Source organism: Rhinolophus sinicus, linkage group LG10, assembly GCF_036562045.2.
Source record: "Rhinolophus sinicus isolate RSC01 linkage group LG10, ASM3656204v1, whole genome shotgun sequence".
In the NCBI taxonomy this organism is placed as follows: Eukaryota; Metazoa; Chordata; class Mammalia; order Chiroptera; family Rhinolophidae; genus Rhinolophus; species Rhinolophus sinicus.
Window position 1 is genome coordinate 27,330,958 of NC_133759.1, and position 21,465 is coordinate 27,352,422.

Below are 21,465 nucleotides of genomic sequence, written 5' to 3' on the forward strand. Positions count from 1 at the left end.
TCTGCTGTTCCTGCAGGATGGAAGCAACCAGGGAAAGAGGGAAAGAAAGACGTTTTTGTCTTGTTTAGGGGATGGCGGATGGTCCTTTATCCTCTGACTTTCTCAACTCAAGTGACTTCCCTCTCCCCTCAAGGAGTTTAAGGATTTAACTGCTCACTGTTCAACTTGCAAACACAAGTTGAAATAGATGTCATCAAAAAGTGGCTGATCTCTTTGAAGGGCATGCTTTATGTTATTTGATGGACAAAAGGTTACACAGGAGAGAATCCAGAGGCGATGAAACATGGGCCCATTCGGGGTGGTTTAATGCTCTTTGTGTGTTCTCTAGTTTATGTGCTTTTATTAATATATATTTAAATGGCATTTTGTTCCTAAGAAAGTATTGCTGAGATATGATTATACATCCAACATGATGCAATTATCTGCAGTTCACACAACCCCTAGCTTTGCTACATTTGTCCAGCAACTACCTCTGACCACCCACCCATTTTCTGAATCCTGTCTCTTACCTCAACTCTTCAGTTCACTGGGTAGCCATGGAAATCACCACGTTACTCAATCCATCCTTGAGCCCCTCTCCCCTACACACACACACACACACACATTGATAAAACCTCAGTGAGCACTTGACTTAAGCTGAATACTCAGTCTTTCTACAATAATCTAGACTCAGCTTAATCTGCTGCCCCCTTGATTTGAGGAGCTGCTATCTGTGGCCATTTCTTGCCACTCGGACAAGGAAAGAAAGATGGAAAGTCTACTGAGAAAGAGAAAAATGGAGAGAAAAGGAAAAGTAAGAAATGCAGAGAAAATGGAGTAGGAAATGGAGTTTGAGAATCTGATTATAAGAATTCCTGGGATGCAGATGTGCGAGTGTGTATGCATTGTGTATGTGTGTGTCTATTCTATTTATTCCCATAAGATACTTGGAATCCTCATAAGAAATCTCCTCTGCTTCTAATGCTCTATTTGAGTTGGGTTTCTATTGCCTGCAGTCAATGTCCTTATTCCTAATTGCTCCCAGATTTACCAGGATTATCATGCTGGCCCTTTTGCCAATGCCCCACACTAACTCTGTCCTAAAATAAGAATTTAGAAAAGAATCAGTCTATAGTTTGAGAAGAGGTAAGAGTAATCTCTTTTGTTTTACAACTTTTGAGCAAATAAAGTCTTCATCACTCTCACACAGGAGAAACAGAACTTCAGGGTTAGAAGGGAAGGTAAACTTAGAATCCAGTGGAGTCCAGTCCTCTCTGAGATCTTCAAGGGGGAAGTAGATGGCAACGAGACTGATTATAATGGAAGGAATGAAGCAGTAAGCTTAGGCAATCACTAAGAAGAAGGCACTGCAGGTCATTGTGCTGTAGTCAGAGTAATTGGATGTGTTAAGAAGTGCATGAAGTTCAACAGCAATCTCCATTCACTCAAAACCATGAGCACAAATGTGATACTAGGCTCTGGAGACACTGACTGAAGCACTGTCTCTTCCTTCAAGGTATCATGTTGGCCACAACTTCTGAATCCATTGAAAGATACCAGTATGAGAAAAGTTTCAGAACATAAAAAATACCAGTGCAAGTAAAATGTTCAGGCTTTACTGAGGGAGAATATTTAAAAATATGCCGTGCACCTGAAATTAATATAAAGTAATATCAAATGTCAACTATAATTTTAAATAAATAGTCATGGATATAAAGTACAGTATAGGGAACATAGGCAATAATATTGTAATGACTGTGTACAGTGTCAGATGGGTAAGACACTTATTGGGCGTATCACTTTGTGAGGGATATAAATGTCTAATCACTGTGTTGTTTTTGTACACCTGAAACTAATAAAAAAATACAAAAATGCCTAGAATGGGAAGGAAAGCTGACATGATAAGATGACATGTGAGTGTCTTAATAGGCAATTTTCTAAGAACAATGATCTCAGAAAGGTATAGAATTAATTCTGTTCTCTTATTACATAAGCTAGTTCTGGCAGATGCACACCTGAGGCAGAGAGCCTCCTCTTGAAAAAACATCTGAGCCGTCAGATATGATTTTTAAAATTATTACTACTCGGTAAATCATTTTCAAGAAAAATGGTTCCCAGAAGCCCAATCTTAGTTCAGACTGAAATGGGAACTAAATTTAAACCAAGTCCCTCCTTTGGAAATAAATCCCTTATCAGCACCATCTTGAATTCAATTGTAATATAGCAACATAGGAGGCAAGAGATATTGGCAAATCACAGACTTCACTTGAAAGATCTATTCAGGCTTGTTTCTTTCTAAAGGAGGAAGCATGTAGTTGAAACTCATGGATATAGAACAGCTTAGTTAACAAGAAATTCTCTATTTGCCAAGAGGTGCAAGTAGACGCAGCGCAATAGTGCACAAGAACTAGATGTATTTTCCAATGATATTTGCATTTGAGATAGGGGCTGCACTTTGGAAACATAAAACTGGAAATAAATATTTATTTTTGCATATTAAAGACGTGGGGTCCAGATCTAAATGCAAATACGTATAAATTCACATTCAGATACCACTGAGGCTAACGCTGATTAGAGAACGTATGAAATACTTGACCAGATTCTATCACATGTATTATAGACCCTATACCTCACAGTTAACCACTAAAGGCACATTTTGATGAAGTATTTTATAACCATATAAAGTAACTTTACTAGACCCTCGAGTTTTTCACATGTAAATTCATTTCACCTCAGAAGTTTGTAGCCTCATGTCCTGGATAATAAAAGTGAGGTGAATAACAGTTCAGAATGATTTAATGCTTAACAGTATTTTATTCTCTACTTTTTGGGGGTGTTAGTGTTGGAATAGTTCACCTATTTCTACAGAAATGTGTATGTTAGCTTGGGTTTGAAGGTAGATCCTTTTTCATCTTAACACATCCTACTATACCAAACCACCTGGAGTAATTACACTACCTATATTGAAAAGTTTTTTTTTTTTTTTTTTTCTATTATTCAGCTTGAATTCTTTCTATGGCTTTTGACAACCTCTTGTCTGAACTTTGGGTAAGTGAAAAAGAGCTGTTTTTCAATTTAGCTGTTCTTTCAAATTCTACTACTGATACACTCTTTGACTTTGGTACTTCTAAGAAATACAATTCTAAATTCCCTTAAATTTTCATTTTAGACTCCATTTACTGGCTATACAGGCTGCTGTCCTCAGGACTTTATTCATTTGCTCAAAATTTCACATAGGTACCAGGTCCAAGTAAACTTTTTGATATTTATTCATTCAAGCATTGTATATATATTAAGTAATTGATTCTGCACTAGGAGCTGACTTAGGCACTGGTAGGAGAAAATGACCATGAACAAAAAAATGTACATATTAAAATAACTTCAGAGTTTGCTAAAGCTATGAAAAAGGATAAATAAGGAGATGTGACAGAGGATAACTAGGAGAGGTAAACTCTAGAACAGGTGGTCAGGTGAGGACAGAGGAATAGTGTTGCAGGAAGAAAGAATCCCAATGCAAAGGCCCGAAGTATGAGAGGCAGGCAGGAACCTGGCACAGCAAGGAAGAGAAAGCAGCCAGTTTGCTGCAGTGTAATGCTGGACATAAGATGGCATAAGATGAGTTTGAAAGGCAGGCAGGGGTTGGAATGCACAGGATCTGGAAAGTGATGGTAAGAAGTCTGGATTTCAGCAGTCCATGGGGATCTATTGAAATATTTTAAGCAACAGAATGACTTGGAAAGATTGTTCCTATAGCCTTGAGGAAAGAGGGCGATAAGGGAATAAGAATAGACAATAGTTTAGTGGTTACCAGAGGGTGGGAGGGGGGGCAGGAGAGGTGGGAAAAAGAAAGAATAGAGGCAGGGAGAACCATTATATCATTTCTCATTTGTCATGGTCAGAGAGATATGTTTCAGCACCGACCACACACACACACACACACACTCCCCTCCCAAGGGCTGATTATGGCAAGTTGACTCTTCTGTTAGTATAGAACTTTTACTTCCAATTATATTTATTTATATATGTGTTAACTAATGCATATGACCACTCTGGAGCTTCGGCAATTAATTGTATTTATATGTATTTGTTTCACTTATATGTCAAGACTGAAGTATTCAACGTTTTAACTACACTATTTAAGCACCGTGCTTGGTATAGAGAGAGTGTGTGTGTTGGTGGTGGTGGTGGGATTGGAATATTTTGATGAATATTGAGGTTTCTAGCAGCTATGCGTCAGCATCGTAAACTACTCAAGTGCCATCACAAATGTCAAAAGTGGAGAAAAGCTGCTGAAAGTGAGTTGTCCTCAAGGGACCCCTTGACTCTGCTTCAGGGACTTTTTCTGAATTTCGCTGTAACCTCTTATGCTATTGGAGATGGGAGTTCAAAGACCTTCACCTAGAGGCCACTGACCCTTAGTCCACAGAAGAAATACCCCTCCTTTTACTAAAGAGGTAGGGAGAGACTGAAGGAGGAGACTTAATTTTTTAATGCTAATCAGATTATATGACAATAATGGAAAATTGAAGGGAAAATGAGGTAGTCAACATACTTAAAATGTAATAGATTTCATCATTTATTATAGAAACCCCTCAGTAAGGTAAAACTGGAAAAGTTACCATCTTTTTTCAACAGCCATTGCCATTCATTGCTCCATAGCTACTCCACCAACTCAGTATCTACCATGTATAAACCACGTAAGATGTTTATACGTAGCCATATCAATATCTGATCTTCAGTATATTAGCATTATTAATATTTGAAAACAGATATTCTAGATACTCTTCAATTATTTTATTTGCTTATCACAAATTCAAAATTTTTATGTTAAGATAAACTAAATTTCACAACCATCAACAGATGAGTTTGTCCTATAATCAATTTTATAGGGTTTACCGTGAGAAGCAGTGAAGCACATTTCTCCCAGTTTGCATAGAGAGAAATAACTAAATTAATCTATGTCACTTTTGGGCCACTTGGGAGACATAAATAGGGGCAAATATAGAAAATACACTGGGTGCATAAAATGCCCAATTAGCATGAGGTCAAAACAGTGCTAAGTAGTCTTTTTCACAAACTTAGAAAATATTTTATGCATTTTAATTAATTTTCCTATGAGAATTGGAGGATCTGTCATTCTAAAGTTATGCAATTTATTATAGTTCTACGAGTCATAGTTCACTGCTACATGCATATTTTACTTTTGACTGTTTCTTAAAATGCTTTTCTAGTTTGTATTTCAAAATGGGTTGAGTATTACTCTTCTCTTTACCCAGATGTTCTGGTAATTCTCTATGTTACCTGATAGTTTATAAGCTACTTGGGGTCAAAGGTGACTTCTAGAAGGCAAAATTAGAAAGACACAAGACAACCAAACAGAGATAGTCTAGCTGATATGTATCAGAAATAATGAGGAATTTGAGGATGAAGGGAGAACATAAAAGAGAGGGGAGGAGAGAGGAGAGAGGAGTAATAAGGGGCTGAACAATGTGGCAGAGTGGTCTCCTGATTTTTAAGAACAAGGATATATAGACAACTTACATTTATATTGTTTGCATTTCTATTATGCAAATGTTAGTCCTTCTACAATGTACTGACCAACCTTCCACAAAGGCTTGAACCAACCCCAAATCCTGTGTGATTGGATATTTTTGTTTGTGTGCGCATGGAACTTAAGGGAAAGAGCTGGGTTCTACATTGGTCTGACACCAGAGCAGAGTTGTAGAGCATAGAGTAGGAATCCATAACTACAGGTTATCATCAGAATATAAGCTCCCCTGAAAGTCACAGTATGTTAGAAACAACACAAGAATTTCTCCCCAGGGCATGGAATTATGGGGAAGGGTGGTCCAAATTTATCCAGCCTTCAGGAGACAGAGCATCCCAGTATCTTAGATATATATGTGCACAGAAGTTTCAAATGATGAAGGATTAGGAAATACGAAACAATTCAGGTTTCAGAGACAAGCTCCAGTTCTATTTGCCCTTAAAAATTTGGCTCCCAGGGAACCCTCTGAAAAGAAGCAGTACTTTTGGTTCCAGCCATCATGAAATAACTGATACTGAACGAACATTCCAGTAAAAAAGAATTACAAAGCTGGACGAAATACATAAAATGACTGCAAGCACTGGAGAGCAAGCCACTCAGTAAGGCTTGGAGGGCTGTGACCCCTGAGAAGGGGAAAGACACCAAGGTGAGCACCGCATTTATTCAGCTGTTTTCCTGAGGGAATTGGCTCTTTCAATGTGAGGCGGAATAGTGTAGACTAGAAAAGAGCAAACTTACTGGTGAAGGAGACGAAGGGCGAAGTTCAGGTGTACCAAACCTCCTGGGGTTTGAGGAATAAAATCCCGGAGAGGCGGTAACTGCATGAATGTGGCCCTTGAGGCACTGTCCAGCTCTGAACTTGAGCTTGCACAGGGCAGTGCTCCAAGAAACTCAGAAGAAAACAGCAACTGGGAGGCTAAATGGGGAGCAGAGTTTTCAGCGATGCCGAAAGGAGATGGGGGCTGAAGTTCACGCCCTGCCAAATCGGGGGGCCTTGGGAAACATCCAAGCCTTTTCGCTGAGATGGTGGAAAACTGTTTTAGGAGTGAGGGCCACACCTCCAGCGTAAGGGCAAAACTGAAATAGATCAGCCTAACAAACCTACTGTGTTTCCCCGAAAATAAGACCTAGCCAGACAATCAACTCTAATGCGTTTTTTGGAGCAATAATTAATATAAGACTTGGTCTTATTTTACTATAATATTATAATATAATACCGGGTCTAATCTAATCTAATCTAATACCTAGTCTCAGATAATATAATATAAGATGATATAATATGATATAAGACCAGTTCTTCTATTAATTTTTACTCCAAAAGACGCATTAGAGCTGATTGTCTGGCTAGGTCTTATTTTCGAGGAAACAGGGTAAGAGGAGAAATGGACAGAATGAAAGTGACTTTCTGGTACTCTATCTGCCTGCCAAAACAAAACCGTATCCTTTTTGGAGGAAAATGACATAAACAGTCTTTCATGAGCAACATCAGCAGTTAAAAACAAAATTATGACATTGCCCCAAAAAGGGACCAAATGACCAAAAAAAAAAAAACAAGAAAAAAACAAACCCAAAAACCGAAAAACAAATAAACAAACAAAAAAATACCAGGAGGAATAACAGATAATGAAAATAGTCCTACAAGCAATTCAGACATTGAAGTTTTGAAATCACCATGATTACTGTTTTAGCAAATAAAAAAGAAAATAATAAAAAATTTGATCAAACATAAGGATCCTTCAAAAGTAATCAAATAAAAAGGAAGTAGGGGCTGAGATCCAGTATTTTCCGTTTGTCTGTGCCAATGAATGTTGACTATTTCTCTCTTCTTTCATTTTTTCTTCCTCTGTTGGTTGCTTCTACCCCCTAGCTCACCTCCAGTCTTCAAAAATAGTTGTCATATTAGGCTGTCATGGAAAGCACAAAAGGTACCTGTAGTTTTAAATTTTGATCTATTGAACGGGAAGGCATGAAAAGTGTCTTCAAGAAGAAAAGACAACATAACTAATAGAAAGTGTACAGATTTAAAACTGACAGATACCTGTGCTCACACACTGTCCCTGCCACCTACAGATTTCTGTGATCACAGACAAGTTATTAAGCATTCTGCATCTGTTTTCTGTTCCATAAAAACTGATTGACACTTAACCTTAAAAACAAATTTTAAGCACTAAACGAGATGCTCTATACAGGCAGAGTGCTTAGCACAAATAGATTCCCAATAAATAGTGATGCCTCCTTTGCTGTTTCTTATCATCAGTAGAGGAAGCACACATTCAAAACCAGTAATCTTGAACTTCGGAATGGGATACCATCTGTGTATTGGCTGACACTTGATATCCTCAACCAAGATGAAGTAATACACAATTTGGATTCTTGCTCTATCTTTCAAAGTGGAAAATTCCGGGGGTGCCAAAAACATGCACAACTTGCATTCATCTTTTGTTATCAGTATATATCGAGTATTACAATTTTAACACAGTTTTTTCCTTTCTTAAAATGTGTGTACACTTTTTTGGCACCCTCTGTATTAGTGCCTAACAAAATATCTGCACAATATGGGTTAGTCAAAACAATAGCTTCTTAAACCCTTAGGAAAGAAATTGAGTAAATATCTGGGCCAAAGCTCAAGACAGCAAATCCAGGCTTTTGTTGTTACAGAATGCTATGCATGCTCTGGCTTGCCTTTCAACAATCATTCCTATTAAATCATTTGTCCCTCTGACACATCTAATGAAGTCATGTTCATGATCAGCTTAATCTCAGGATGCAGTATAGTACATGTTTTGACGGGAAAGCTGTTTGTATAAACTGAAACTTGTAACAAATATATAATTTCATAAAATGCTCATTATGCTTTCAGTGTGGCAATCTTTGGCTTGAATCTTTTTATGCATATTTAGTCATTTTATGATAGACTTTTGGGTACTGGTTAACAAAAGGTTATTCTTAAGCAAAATTCATGTTGAGCATGTGGAGTAGTGAACAATTACAAACACAGCAAACTCTGAACCTTATACTCTATCTGGAAATCTTTAAATACTGGAGAAATCATACATTTTTAGCTAAATATTATATCACTGAAATTGATCCTAGTTATAAGCACATGAACATAAACAAGAAAAACACTGGGTTAAAGTATTCATAAAGAATACTTTCCCAGAATGTTGATAACAAGCTTCAATGTTGACTTCTATTATGGCTAATTATTTCACTGCTCAACTAGTGGCTGAATAGTCATACCTTATACATGCAGAGACTTTTTAGAGTGAGGTCATGACATGTGCCTTTATCTCCAGGCCCCGTGTTATTAGGTCTCAGAATTAATTAGAAGTGAGACTTACATCACTCTCATGACCTTCCCGAAGGTTGTATGTGAGGTCATGCTGAATGTCTTCCACAAACTTGTGAGCATATTCTGGGTAAAGGTCTAGCACTTCAAAGAGTCCTTTGAGGATGATACACTGGAGATCACAGTAGGTTAAAGCCTTCACATCTGCGTTGGTCTTGATCACTTGGTCCTTAATTGATAGATTTGCTCCAATTAAATCCCCTTTCCCTTGAAACAGTGAAAAAAGAGACATGTCACTTTAAAGAAAAACAAGCTTTGGACCAGTAACTTCATTTGACTTACAGTCTTCATTTCTCAGAGATTACACTGAAAAGACAAGTGGAACCTTTATCTGGTGCAGGATTTCTCAACCTCAGCCTGATAATTTTTTGTTGTGGGGAGAGGGGCTATTCTGTAAATAGCAGAATGTTTAGCAGCAGTTCACACCCTCTATCCCCAGTGGTGAGAACCAAAGTATCTTCAGACATTACCAAATGTCCCCTGGTGGGTAAAACTGCTCTCAGTCGAGAATACTGGTCTAGGTAGAAGATAAAGGCTAGGAGACCTGGAGTTAGGAAGCGTAGACCGTGGATGGGCTCCAGACAGGTCCCACACAGGATTCGGTAAGTGAATTTAGCCAAACCATTTGATATTTTTGTCATAGTCATGTTAACAGTTGAAGGGCAGCAATAATGGCTCAGCTTTGTCTGCGTGCAGAAAGGCTCTGTGAGTCTAAGGTAAGACCATCAAGAAGTGTATTTATAATTTGGATTCCAGCACTTTGGACAATAATATAAGCATTACCATCAGCTTTCTATCATACTCAGGTCACCTATTTTATTTCTAAACAGGTGATATGGGAGGAGGAGCCTTCCATCTCTCTTCTCAGAGTTGGGAGGCAGGATAACGATTGGACGTTATGGACAATGAAATCTACTACATAAAAGAGTAAAAGCACAAGTCATACTTGTAGTGCTCTGTGACAGTGTTAAAACCCCATTTTCTTCATCGAAAAAGCAGCTCTTCATTAGTGCCACTGGGGGGAGAGAGGATCTAACGATACTTTATCCAACTTATCTGTGCCCCATACCGCCTATATCACGTCTGATATTTTGCCTGCAATCATTCTTAGGCTGGAATTCACCTGTCCGGGAACTAGTTTGTTTCCTTGAGTTTTTTGATTAGATAATATTAGGCAATTTATTTGAATCTTTAAAATTTTTAAATTGATTTGAATCAGTTTAACTTAGCAGGAAGGTGAGCATAACTGTAAGTGCTAACAAAAAGCTGATTACAGCTTCAGATTTATTTTAGACAGCCATTAATTCATTCAGCATCCATGCAAGAAATACGACAGAAAATCCATTCAATTCTCAAACGTAGGTTAAAAGCTGAGGTGATATGACCAAGCATACAGAGGATGGTGGTATTAGATTCATGGCCACAGGTTAGGAGTTTCTGTGTCTTTGTCCTCAAATAGCATCATACCTGGGCTTTACCTTTTTTTTTTTCTCCTTTTATGGCCACTTTGCTCCATTTCATATGGAACCAACAACCAACAATTGACCAACCAAAAAAAAATCACCAAGCAAATAATATCTTTGCAATGTTATAGTACAAATTGCCCATGTCAGTCCCCTATTCAATTAAATTTTTAACTGATAAGCTTTTATTTTTTGTTGTGTTCAGCATTTCTGGAAGCAAAGTCCCTGGAATGTAACAGCTTTCAATAAAAGGTGTATTGAATTTGATAGTACAAGGAAACCTGCTAAATTAACCATGAATACCTAAGATATTAATAAGTATTTATGGCAGATAAATTGAGTTTTAAAATTATTGAATTATAGCTAGGTGTTATCTTCAAATTAATATTGGATTTAAACCTTGAGCTTAAACCTATCAGGCAGAAGAAAAAAAGACTAAAATCTATATTTATAGACACTAAGGGAAGAAACAGCCACATGATGCTGAAGAATTCCAGTTTGGTTCATTGTTGTCACCCGTACCGCTAAACTTGGAAATTTTGTTTCTTGCACATTTTATTAGAAATCTAAATTGTTGCTCAAAAACTCAAAGTTGGGTACTGAGGCAAAATGTAAAATGAATTCAGCAAAATTTAAAATTCTGTGTATACGAGGAAAATGTATCATGATGCATTTACTGTCGCCACGAAGAATATTCACACTTCCAAGCAACTAGCATTTGCAATAATTCTCGGGTCACCATACTTTCATATGTTGGGTGACCGTAGTATGATTCTTTCAGCCTCAGTGACCCCAGCTATATAAACAGCACCAACATCCTGCCAAACTTTGCACCCTAGGGGAAACTTCCTGTTTATTTCTTCATTCAATGAATATTTATGGAGTACTGACATGTATGCAGGGCCCCGACTTGAGCCCTGGCAAGCAGGCACTGGTAAATAGTAACATGCTTCTCACCCTCACTAATTTTAATGTCTTGTGGATTCCTTATTCTTTAGATTTAGGACTTAGATCTAAGTCCTTTCTTACTTGCTCTGGAGTTCAGTATCCTTATTTCTAAAAGAAGAGAAATATCTATGGTCCCTTACAGTCTACATTTTTCTGAATTCTATTATTGATGTTTGCTAATCAGTTATTCCCCCATTGGGGGGAAAAATTGATGAGATGCATCTGCAAACCATCCGGGTTAGAGCTATAACTTATGTTTAATTATAATTAGGCAGATAATGCCATCTGTGAAGAGGACAATCATCGGTGCTTTGTCATTTTCTTTTAAAATTAAACAACAGTGAAGAAATTGGTGAGAAAACATAGTTAACAGGACATGAAATGAAGATGCACAAGGCAAACAAATTCTGTCCCCATAACCAATCCCTGCCTCTGAGCCAAGCCCCCCCCAGGCTTTAGATTAAGAAATGCCTTCATGTATTGATTGGACAATGGAGTTGTTTGAATAAGTTATGGTTTGACAGCTGTTTGGTGATACTCCTTTCCTATAACATTACATATTAATTCATTTTGTTGGCAGAATGAGCATGTATTAAATATCTACAGATCAAATATGAAGCCATGTGCCTAAGTTTATCAAAACTGATTTGTATTGGCACCTATAAGACAATATTACCATAAGATAGTGAAATAGTTAATCGCCACTGAAATAATGTTAACCATAGAGGGAAAATATTAATAATTTATTATCTCTGTTTGGGTTTAGTCCCAATACCACATACTTGTGTTTAGAATGGCCATGTGATAATTTGCACTTAAATCACTTTTGATAGATACATGGTAGAAGCAAAGATGTGAAAATGTTAACCATGGAAATCACAATTTATGGAGGAAATTGGGGCCAGAGCAAAAGGCAATGGATTAAATCTTTTAGCTGTAAGTAGAATTTTTTTGAAATAAGGAAATCCAGTTGAATTATGTATTTTGAATGATGGTTATTACAAGAAGTCATCAAATTTGTACCCATTGTACCTTAATGTTATGGATGATGCCTTCATATTCCATTCTTGAATTGTTGCTAGTTACCCAATTAAAAAAATCCACTGCAATTTTGGAAAAAAACTCACATATATGTTTAAAAATGGTGCATTATTTTTGCTTACATGTATATCAAACCATAGGTTCTGGAAAAATATATATACATATGTCTTTTAAAAAGCAAGTTGTGTCAATAGGCAGGCTATAAAACTTACAGTGCTACTAAGGGAATACATGCAAAAGTATTTTATGATTACAGTTAAGTGTCTGAAGCAAATTTAGAAATAATTGTCACTTTTAATTTAGAATCACAGAATGATAGAATGACTGGCCTTTAACTTCACAAAGTTGAGAAGTGGGCAGAAAGAGTGTTAAATTTTCTCTTAAAAAAATACACCCATGTCAAGTTTCACTCTAACACTGATAATGAGATGGCCAAGCTGATAATAAACTCTTTGAGTTCTATTCCATATATATATATATATATATATTTTTTTTTTTAATTAAGGAATAAAACATAAGAGGGTGAATCAAGAATTGAGCCAAAATTTTGAAAGGCAAGCCCTACCTTTTCTCTGGTAAGTGGTAGACTGAAGTCAACATGAAGCAATAAAAAGCATGTGGGGATTTCACCATTCTCTAGCCTCCATTGCCTCACCTTTAATTGGGGAAAATCACACCAGCCTCACAGGATTGCAAGATTTAAATTGGATAATGGACATAAAACACCCGGCTCATATTAAGGATTCAATAAGTATTAGTTTTCTTCTCTCTTCCAAATTATAACCTGTCTTGAAGCTTACTGTCTAGAATCCAGAGATTGCAGGCTAACAATGATTATACAGAATAACGTAATGATTTTTATGAGAGTTTATTCTTAATGCATAATCATTTCTATACTATTTTTAGTATAGACAAAACTTAATTTTCATGTTCTTCTGAGAATTGATTTTTCACAAAAATACAGAAATGGCTTCTTAAAATTGACCAGCTATTTTGCCAAGAGTCAGTATACATCATGATTCATAATCTGGCCTTAGGAATCAGAAAGAATTGTATTTGTTTTCTTACCACAGTACTCCCCCCTTATTTGAGGTTTTGATTTCCGCAGTTTCAGTTACCTGCAGTCAAGTGTTGTCCAAAAAAAAAATAAATGGAAAATTCCAGAAATAAACAATTCATAAGCTTTAAATTGTGCACCAGTCTGAGTAGCATGATGAAAGCTTATCCCGTCCCACCTCAGATGTGAATTATCCTTCTGTCCAGCGTGTCCACCCTGTGTATGCTCCCTGCCTGTTAGTTATTTAGTAGCCATCTAGGTAATCAGATCAATTGTCACAGTTATCACAATGCTTGTGTTCAGGTCACCCTTATTTCACTTACTAATGGCCCCAAAGTACAAGAGTAGTGATGCCGGCAATTCGGATATGCCAAAGAGAAGCCATAAAGTGCTTCCCTTGAGTGAAAAAGTGAAAGTTCTTGACTTAATAATGAAAGAAAGAAATTATATACTGAAGTTGCTAAGAATTAATCTTCTGTCTGTGAAATTATAAAAAAGGTAAAAGAAATTCATGCTAGTTTTGCTGTCGCGCCTCAAAGTACAAAAGTTAAACCACAGTGCATGATAAGTGCTTAGTTAAGATGGAAAAGGCATTAAATTTATGAGTGGAAGACATGAATAGAAATATATACAGAGGGTGCTCAAAAAGTGTATACACATTTTAAAAAAAGGAAAAAAACTGTATTAAAATTGGAATATATACTGATAACAAAAGAATACAAGTCATGTGTATGTACTTTTTTGGCACCCCCAGTATATATGGATTGATACTATGCAGTATCAGGCATCCACTGGGGGTCTTGGAATGTATCCTCATCAGATATGGGGAGACTACTATGTGTGATTTGGGGCAAGTTAGCTAGGATACAATTTATTCATTTGTAAAATGGGAATAATAGTTAAACTGCTGGATTTTTTTTTCCCCAAGTCAAGTTGCTGTCCTTTCAATCTTAGTTATGGAGGGTGCCATTTAGCTTCAAGTTGTTGTCCTTTCAGTCTTAGTTGTGGGGGGTGCAGCTCAGCTCCAGGTCCAGTTGCCATTGCTAGTTGCAGGCGGCACAGCCCACCATCCCTTGCGGGACTCGAGGAATTGAACCGACAACCCTGTGGGTGAGAGGACGTGCTCCAACAAACTGAGCCATCTGGGAGCTCAGCAGCAGCTCAGCTCAAGGTGCCGTGTTCAATCTTAGTTGCAGGGGACGCTGCCAATCATCCCTTGCGGGAGTTGAGGAATTGAACTGGCAACCTTGTGGTTGAGAGCCCACTGGCCCATGTGGGAATCAAACGTGCAGCCTCCGGAGTTAGGAGCATGGAGCTCTAACCACCAGAGCCAACGGGCTGGCCCAAACTGCTGGATTTTTAACAAGAATCAAACAATAGGTTGGATATAACACTTAGCACACTGTAAACTCAATATGAAGCACAACAACTAATAATAAATAAAATAGTTGGCAAATTAAACCCATATGAAGAAAATTCTGAGTCCACATCTGCATCCATAATTTTCCTAATCTGTAGCAGTTTTTCCCCCTGTTTTATCTCCTTAACTCATGCTCCAGAGGAAAATTTCATGGAGCTTTCATCTCCGACCTACCAAGAATAGCCAGCACCATGCTGTCTTTCAGGACCTCCATGGAGCCCGAGCAGACAAAGTAGATGGCCTGCAAAGCATCTCCTTGACGCAGCAGATACTCCCCGGGAGCACAGAAAGAGGTTTTGATGTGTAGAGACAGAGACCTGAGGCAGCCCCGGCTGGCACACTCAAAAAGGGACAACTGTAAGATTTCCTTGTTCAAGTGCATAGTGATGTCAGAACGTAGCTCATCTGGAAAGTCTTTCAGAAGCTGTCAAAGAAGATGAAAGAGGAAATCAAGTTGGGGTAAGTCTAGTCTAATTTATTTACTTTGCAAGACAACAGGGATGTTCTTCCCACTGTTTGACCAACCCGAGTACAGAAGAGGAAATATCTGTAAGAGATTGGAGAGATATTTCAATGACTGTGACCCCAGTTACGTGTTACTGAATAATCAGCCGAAATGAAGTCTGGAGAAATAGAATCAATTAATAAGACTCTAGAATGAAAACATACAGCTCATTGTGACTTGCTTCTCACAGACTCCTACTCAAGACAGAAGATATGGAATGTGGACCTTTCAGTGTTTCCTCTGGTGTCACGATTATATGAAGAGAGAAATCAAATAATCACTTAAAAAATGTTGATTACTGGTTTGGTTGGAGATTTGGTGGAATGGTTGCTTGATTTATATGATACCCTTTTTATAGTGGTGGTCTGGGGTGTTTCTGGAAGTCCAGAAATACCTTTGCTGAAAAACTTTTTTTTTTTTTTACTCTGTTGGTTTTAAAGGCAAACATTAATTTGATTAATCTAATATTCAAAAATTATGGTTTGACCATTCAATCATCATAAGAATTGGTTCCTTTCAAAGAAGGTTCAGAAGAATGAAAATAAGTCTACTTGATTAACCAAAATAATGAGTTATGTAAATTATTGGTCAATCCAAGTGGCATCCTGAAAACATAAGCCAAAGCAGAAAAAATATTGGGTTTCTCGAACGATGAAACAACAAAGAGATAAATAAGTCGGTAGGTGTGTTCTTCGCTTCTGAGACTTACATGAGGGAACCTCACTTTTTACCTTAGAATATGTGCTTTCTGCCTAAAGCCGTCAACATGAGAAATGAACATTACCTCATTTGAATCTATTCCATTGTTGACTGACCAGGTTGTTTGGAAATATTCGAGCATCCTCTGCTTGAGCTGCTGGGGCAAGTGATGGACACGTATGAAGTCTTTCAGATCCTTAGTTCTAGTGTGATAGAGGGACCATCTGGAGTACATCCTCTGTATGATTGCTGTCACATTTCCAAACACCAAGGCATGCATCAAGGCTGAGAAGAAGAACACAACATAGAATGGGAGAGAAATATGGTGGAGGAGTTCGCCCCTTCGGTCTAGATTTACAGTTGATATATCCTAAATCAGAGCAGAGTACACTTATGTGGCCACGTTGATACAGCTATTTTGGTACAAGCATTTTGGTGTAGCCGTTTTGTCACAGGTGCATCCTGATGCAGTCATTTTGATTCCCTATGGTTTGATTAGAGTAAAGATATATTTTAAAAGTACTTAATAACATGCAAAATAGGCCTCTTTGACCCATACTTAATCTGCTAGCTGCCTTTCTGGCTATGACAAACTTTTATTCTATACTTTAGTTACATCTGTGTTATTTTAATAGTTACGTTTAGTTTAAGAGCTAGGATGAAATTGTTTTAATTCATAAAATTAGCCATAAAGTTAAAATTGAATAGTTTCTTTTGCTGTAATAAAAATATATTAAAAAAAATAAGTCCATTATAACCAGTCAGCCTTTATGGGAATATGAGTCTCTTCCCCAAAGCCATCATTTAAAATTAGTTTTAGGCTACTAAATATGACATTTATATTTCTAAAGGTACCAAGAAAGTTGTTGGAAATGTAACTGAGGCTTTCCTGAGCAAACGGAAGCTGAGGTGAATAGGGCTTCAGTTCCCTACCCCACCCCAACTCCACAGTCACTTTAATTTTAAGGGAGATATCAGAAAATCCGAGATCATTTGAGAAACAAATGAAGTCACAGAGGAAAAACAGGTATTCTGCTTAGAGTTCTCATTGCCATCTTGAGAAGAGCCAGGTTGTATATACGCGTATAGATATGACTCCTGTTTTGATGAGGCTTCTCAGGTCAGATAGCATTTAACCCCATTTCCTTGCTGAGTCTTCCCCTTCCTGAGACCAATACCAGAGTGTAATGAGATAGACCTTGTTCATCAGAATTTGGGGCTGGATAGGGTTGGGGATTGTGTTTTCTACTGGAAAAACGTAGAGTGACCAGATGGGCTTCACTTTCCAGGAGTTGCCTGTGGTAGGCAGTGGTTGGGTACCACAAAGTCAGAAAAGGCATAACAGGATTTTGCACTAAATTGTTAGCTGAATATGGAATGGCTTCTGCAGGTACCAGCAGAAAGCCCAAGAAGAACTTGGACCCACCTGGGGCTGTGAAACTGGGGAGATGATGTACTTATATTTACGGGCAGACCAGTTCTCAGTGATATTCAGATTTCAGCCCCTATCCTGATCCTGGGATGGGATTGGCAATGAGGTAAGAAGCTCAGGGACTGGGTGAAATAATCAGTTTCAGCATTTTTTGGTAAACAAACAAAACAAAACAAAAAAACTGAAAATTTAGTAGTTTGTCAAATTCAAGGATCTATCAATTTGTCCCTGTATCCAAATCTCAGCATCCAAGGAACTATGTTAAAAGTTTCTTAGCATCAAAATGGATACATTGATACAAATGTGTCAACTTGTTATTGCATCTATACTACCAAATATTGTAGGATAACCCGCATTCAAATTCCTTTTTTCTATATATTTATTAGAAATTAGTAACCATTGGCATACCAATTTCAAGCTCATCTAACACTAGAATTAAAACTCTTTATCAGGTTATTGTATGTCATCATTTTCTATGGAAAATATGATCACCATGCCTATAGTCACCCCATAGTAACAAGGAAGGACTCAATAGTTCGGTAAAGTTACGAGAATAGGTTTAAAGTTAGGGTCTATGTAAAGGAGGCAATATAATACTGCAGAGAAAATATAGACTTCAGAATCAGACACGTCCAGATTTGAATCCTGACTTTGACACTTCCTGATTGTTGTGAACTTGGCAAGATACATAATTTCCATGCAGGGACTCAGTTTCCTTTTATGCGAATGGGCATAAGAATACCTTACCCATGGGGTTATTTGAGTTTTAAAGGGTGCAAATTGTGACAAGCATTAAAAACGTACAAATTGCCAGTTACAAAAATAGTCACGGGGATATAAAGTACAGGGAATGTAGTCAGTAATGTTGTAATAACTACTGTGTTTCTCCGAAAATAAGACCTAGCTGGACCATCAGCCCTAATGCATCTTTTGGAGCAAAAATTAATATAAGACCCGGTCTTATTTTACTGTAAGACCCGGTCTTACATAATATAAGACCGGGTCTTATATTAATTTTTGCTCCAAAAGATGCATTAGAGCTGATGGTCCGGCTGTCTTATTTTCGGGGAAACACAGTATCGTGTCAGATGGGTACTATAGTTATCGGAGTGATCACTGTGTAAGGTATATAAATGTCTAAACATTATGTTGTACATCTGAAATTGATACAATATTATATGTTAACTCTAATTGAAAAAAATAAATTTAAAAGAAGTTAATACACATATTTAAAGTGCCTAATATTTGTGTGGAAAACAGTGAGTGCTCAATTTATCTTAATTTTTCCCATGAGAGTGACGGGTTATCATGAATTTTTAATATGCTCAATGGAGTAAAATTAGGGGAAAAGAACTCAGATTTAAGATTCTTCATCAACTTCTTAAATAATTAAGAGTGGTTCTGGTGGAAATAACTTCTTGAGAAAAGGAATTCAAGAAATATTTAATAAGTGCCTGCTACATGCAAGTGTATGTAAGTATATAGTCTTCCCAAATTTTCAAAAATGAAATGTCTTCCAAGCAGAGCAAAAAATGTTCCAAGAAAAATTATATTGCTTAACAATTTACTGTTGGATGGTTCTTGGTGAATTCTAAACAGAGGTTCATTCTTCTGTATGTTTTTAGAAGCGTAACAGTTCTGCTGTTTAAATACTATTTTATTTGGAAGAAGAGACCTCTGTTTATGATAAACACTCTGTGAAGAAAAGAGCTAATTCTGTTCCGAGTCAAAGGACTCAAACACCAATTTCAGGCTACGTTAATATACTTATGGGCTCCATGTCTGAAAGCCCTACCATCTGTAAAAATATGTAATTGTCTTTTACGGAGATTAAACTGAATACCGAGAACAATTTTATTTCATTTATTTTAACACTGCTTTCCTTAATTATGTGTATGATTTTAACTTTGCTTAATTATAATGTGTGCAAAGCATATAATGTAAGAGAAGTAATATATATGTTCAGATCATTTAGCATCTTAACTGTACACTATCAATAAAATGAATTACTGGATTAATTGTAGAATTCATAAGTGTTGTTGGAAAGTACTAGTCTACGTCTGAGGCACCATATTTTTAAAATCTCCTTTCAGCATAAAAAGATACTTCTAATTTCAGTAGTTACAAATAAAACCCTAGCTCTTGTAGTTTCTCAGTTTCCAAAGTTATCATTGCCTCTTTGTCACTGGTTATCATTTTCACATTGGCACAGAGTGGGTATAAGTGTCAACCCAAATCATTCCATCTGCTATGAAAGTTTGACTCGAGAACTTCCATATCCAGGTCAGTTTGGAAATTATTTTCCTTTTACTCCTGGCATATTTGATGTATATAATTCTTAAAGTAGCATGGTAGGCCTACTGCTGAGTCTGTGGGAGGCTCTTTTTCTGTGTGTGTAGAAGTTTCATATAAAACACATTTTGTAAAATCTCATCTTAATAGCAGGTCTTTGAAGAAACCTTAAAAATTGGGATCTCAGAAGAAAGTAAATAGACTCAAATGAAAGTGCACTCCGATAGGATTGCCTGGCTTCCCGTTCTCCTTTCCCTTTCCTGCTTTCCTTTCCCCCTTTTCTTTACTTCTCTTCCCTTCTTCTCCATCCCACCGTCTTTCCCCACCTCTCTGGATTTGGGGCACTATGGCTCTCCTGAGGTATAGCATCATTGCTGATTTCTTTTTTTCCTCTTTACAAAGTCTTTACTGAGGCAGAGAAAGGTAACTTTGCAGTGGGAAAAGCCTGGCAGACCAGTGGTCCAAGTCAACATCACCAATAAAGAAACAAGCAGATATTATCTTGTGTTTCTGATGTTATGCACTGGAAAAGACATCACATCAGTTTTGTGGTATCCTGGCAGAAATGCACAACTTGGATTTAATTATGAGAAAACATCAGACAGACTCAAATTGAAGGACCTTATCCAAAATAACTAGTTTGCAATCTTCAAAAGTGTCCAGGTCATGGAAGTCAAGGAATCTCTAAGGACCTGATTTTCCAGATTAAAGAAACTAAAGAGACATGACAATTAAACGCAGTGCAGAAACCTGAATTGGATTGGGGTAAGAGGACAGTTATAAAGGACATGATTAAAACATACTACATGTACTATAGGTTAGATCAGGAGTTGGCAAACTATGTATGGCCCTTGTTGCTGATTTCTTTAGCTAAATACTTTGCAGTGTCTTCAGAGTCTACATAGGGACTCTACAGAGTCTACATGCTCTTTTCTTCTGTTATAAAAGGAGACCAGAGCTCAGGTTGTGCGTAATCTTAGCTGCCCTCCTTTTTTTCTCCCACCTACTCATTGCCCTGGAATTTTCCACTCCTTTCTACAAGTATACTGGGTTACGGATGGCAGATGGCAGAGAAAACAGAGAGTGAGAACAATTTGCTAAATGATGAATTCAAATGGCAGTGTAAAGATATCTTAAAAACAGCCTGAATTTGTGAACATCATAGCCCATATGGGTCCAATAAAATTATGTCAAGACAGTGTATATAGGATGAGAGGATCTAAGGAAAACCTTGACTGTTAACAGTTTCACTCTACCTTTTTCATGGCAACAATGCCTCATTTAAACTGGACTTGTCCTCAGTGATGAGTCCTCTTTACTAGGGAGCTTTATCTAACCTCGGAGGCTGAGGTGATGGTCCCATCAATTGGGGCTAATTGATTAGGTGACTATTAGGCAGTTATCACTAAGTATGATAGAAGAACTTTTAAAGACTTGGGAAAATGTTCTCAATATATTTTGTTTTATGGCAAAAATGACGTGTAGTTGATATAAATACTTCAGAAAATAGCTGTATATATGAATAAAAAGACTGTCTTTCAGTGGTGGGATTATACATAATTTTATTTTTTGTGTGTATTTTCAGGTCTTTAGAAAGTGTGCATTATAAAAGGAAAAATTAAAAGGGAAAAAGAACATTGTCTGCCTAAGTATCTATTTCCATTACTAAACTGTGAACTTCTAGAAGGGAAGTATCAAGTCTTAGGCATCTTTGTTGTCCCAGCATCTATCC

The 21,465-nt window shown here is 37.2% G+C and overlaps 1 protein-coding gene across 1 annotated transcript in view; it reads right to left on the reverse strand.

Annotated features, from left to right (window-relative positions):
* KCNH8 (potassium voltage-gated channel subfamily H member 8) overlaps positions 1–21,465 on the reverse strand; it is a 318,346-nt gene that overhangs the window by 54,278 nt on the left and 242,603 nt on the right. The window contains exons 9-11 of the mRNA XM_019726038.2: positions 16,095–16,294; positions 14,980–15,229; positions 8,869–9,083 (exon numbers count right to left, since the gene is read on the reverse strand). Coding sequence (XP_019581597.2) covers positions 8,869–9,083; positions 14,980–15,229; positions 16,095–16,294 — 665 coding nt within the window. The remainder of the gene's footprint in view (positions 1–8,868; positions 9,084–14,979; positions 15,230–16,094; positions 16,295–21,465) is intronic.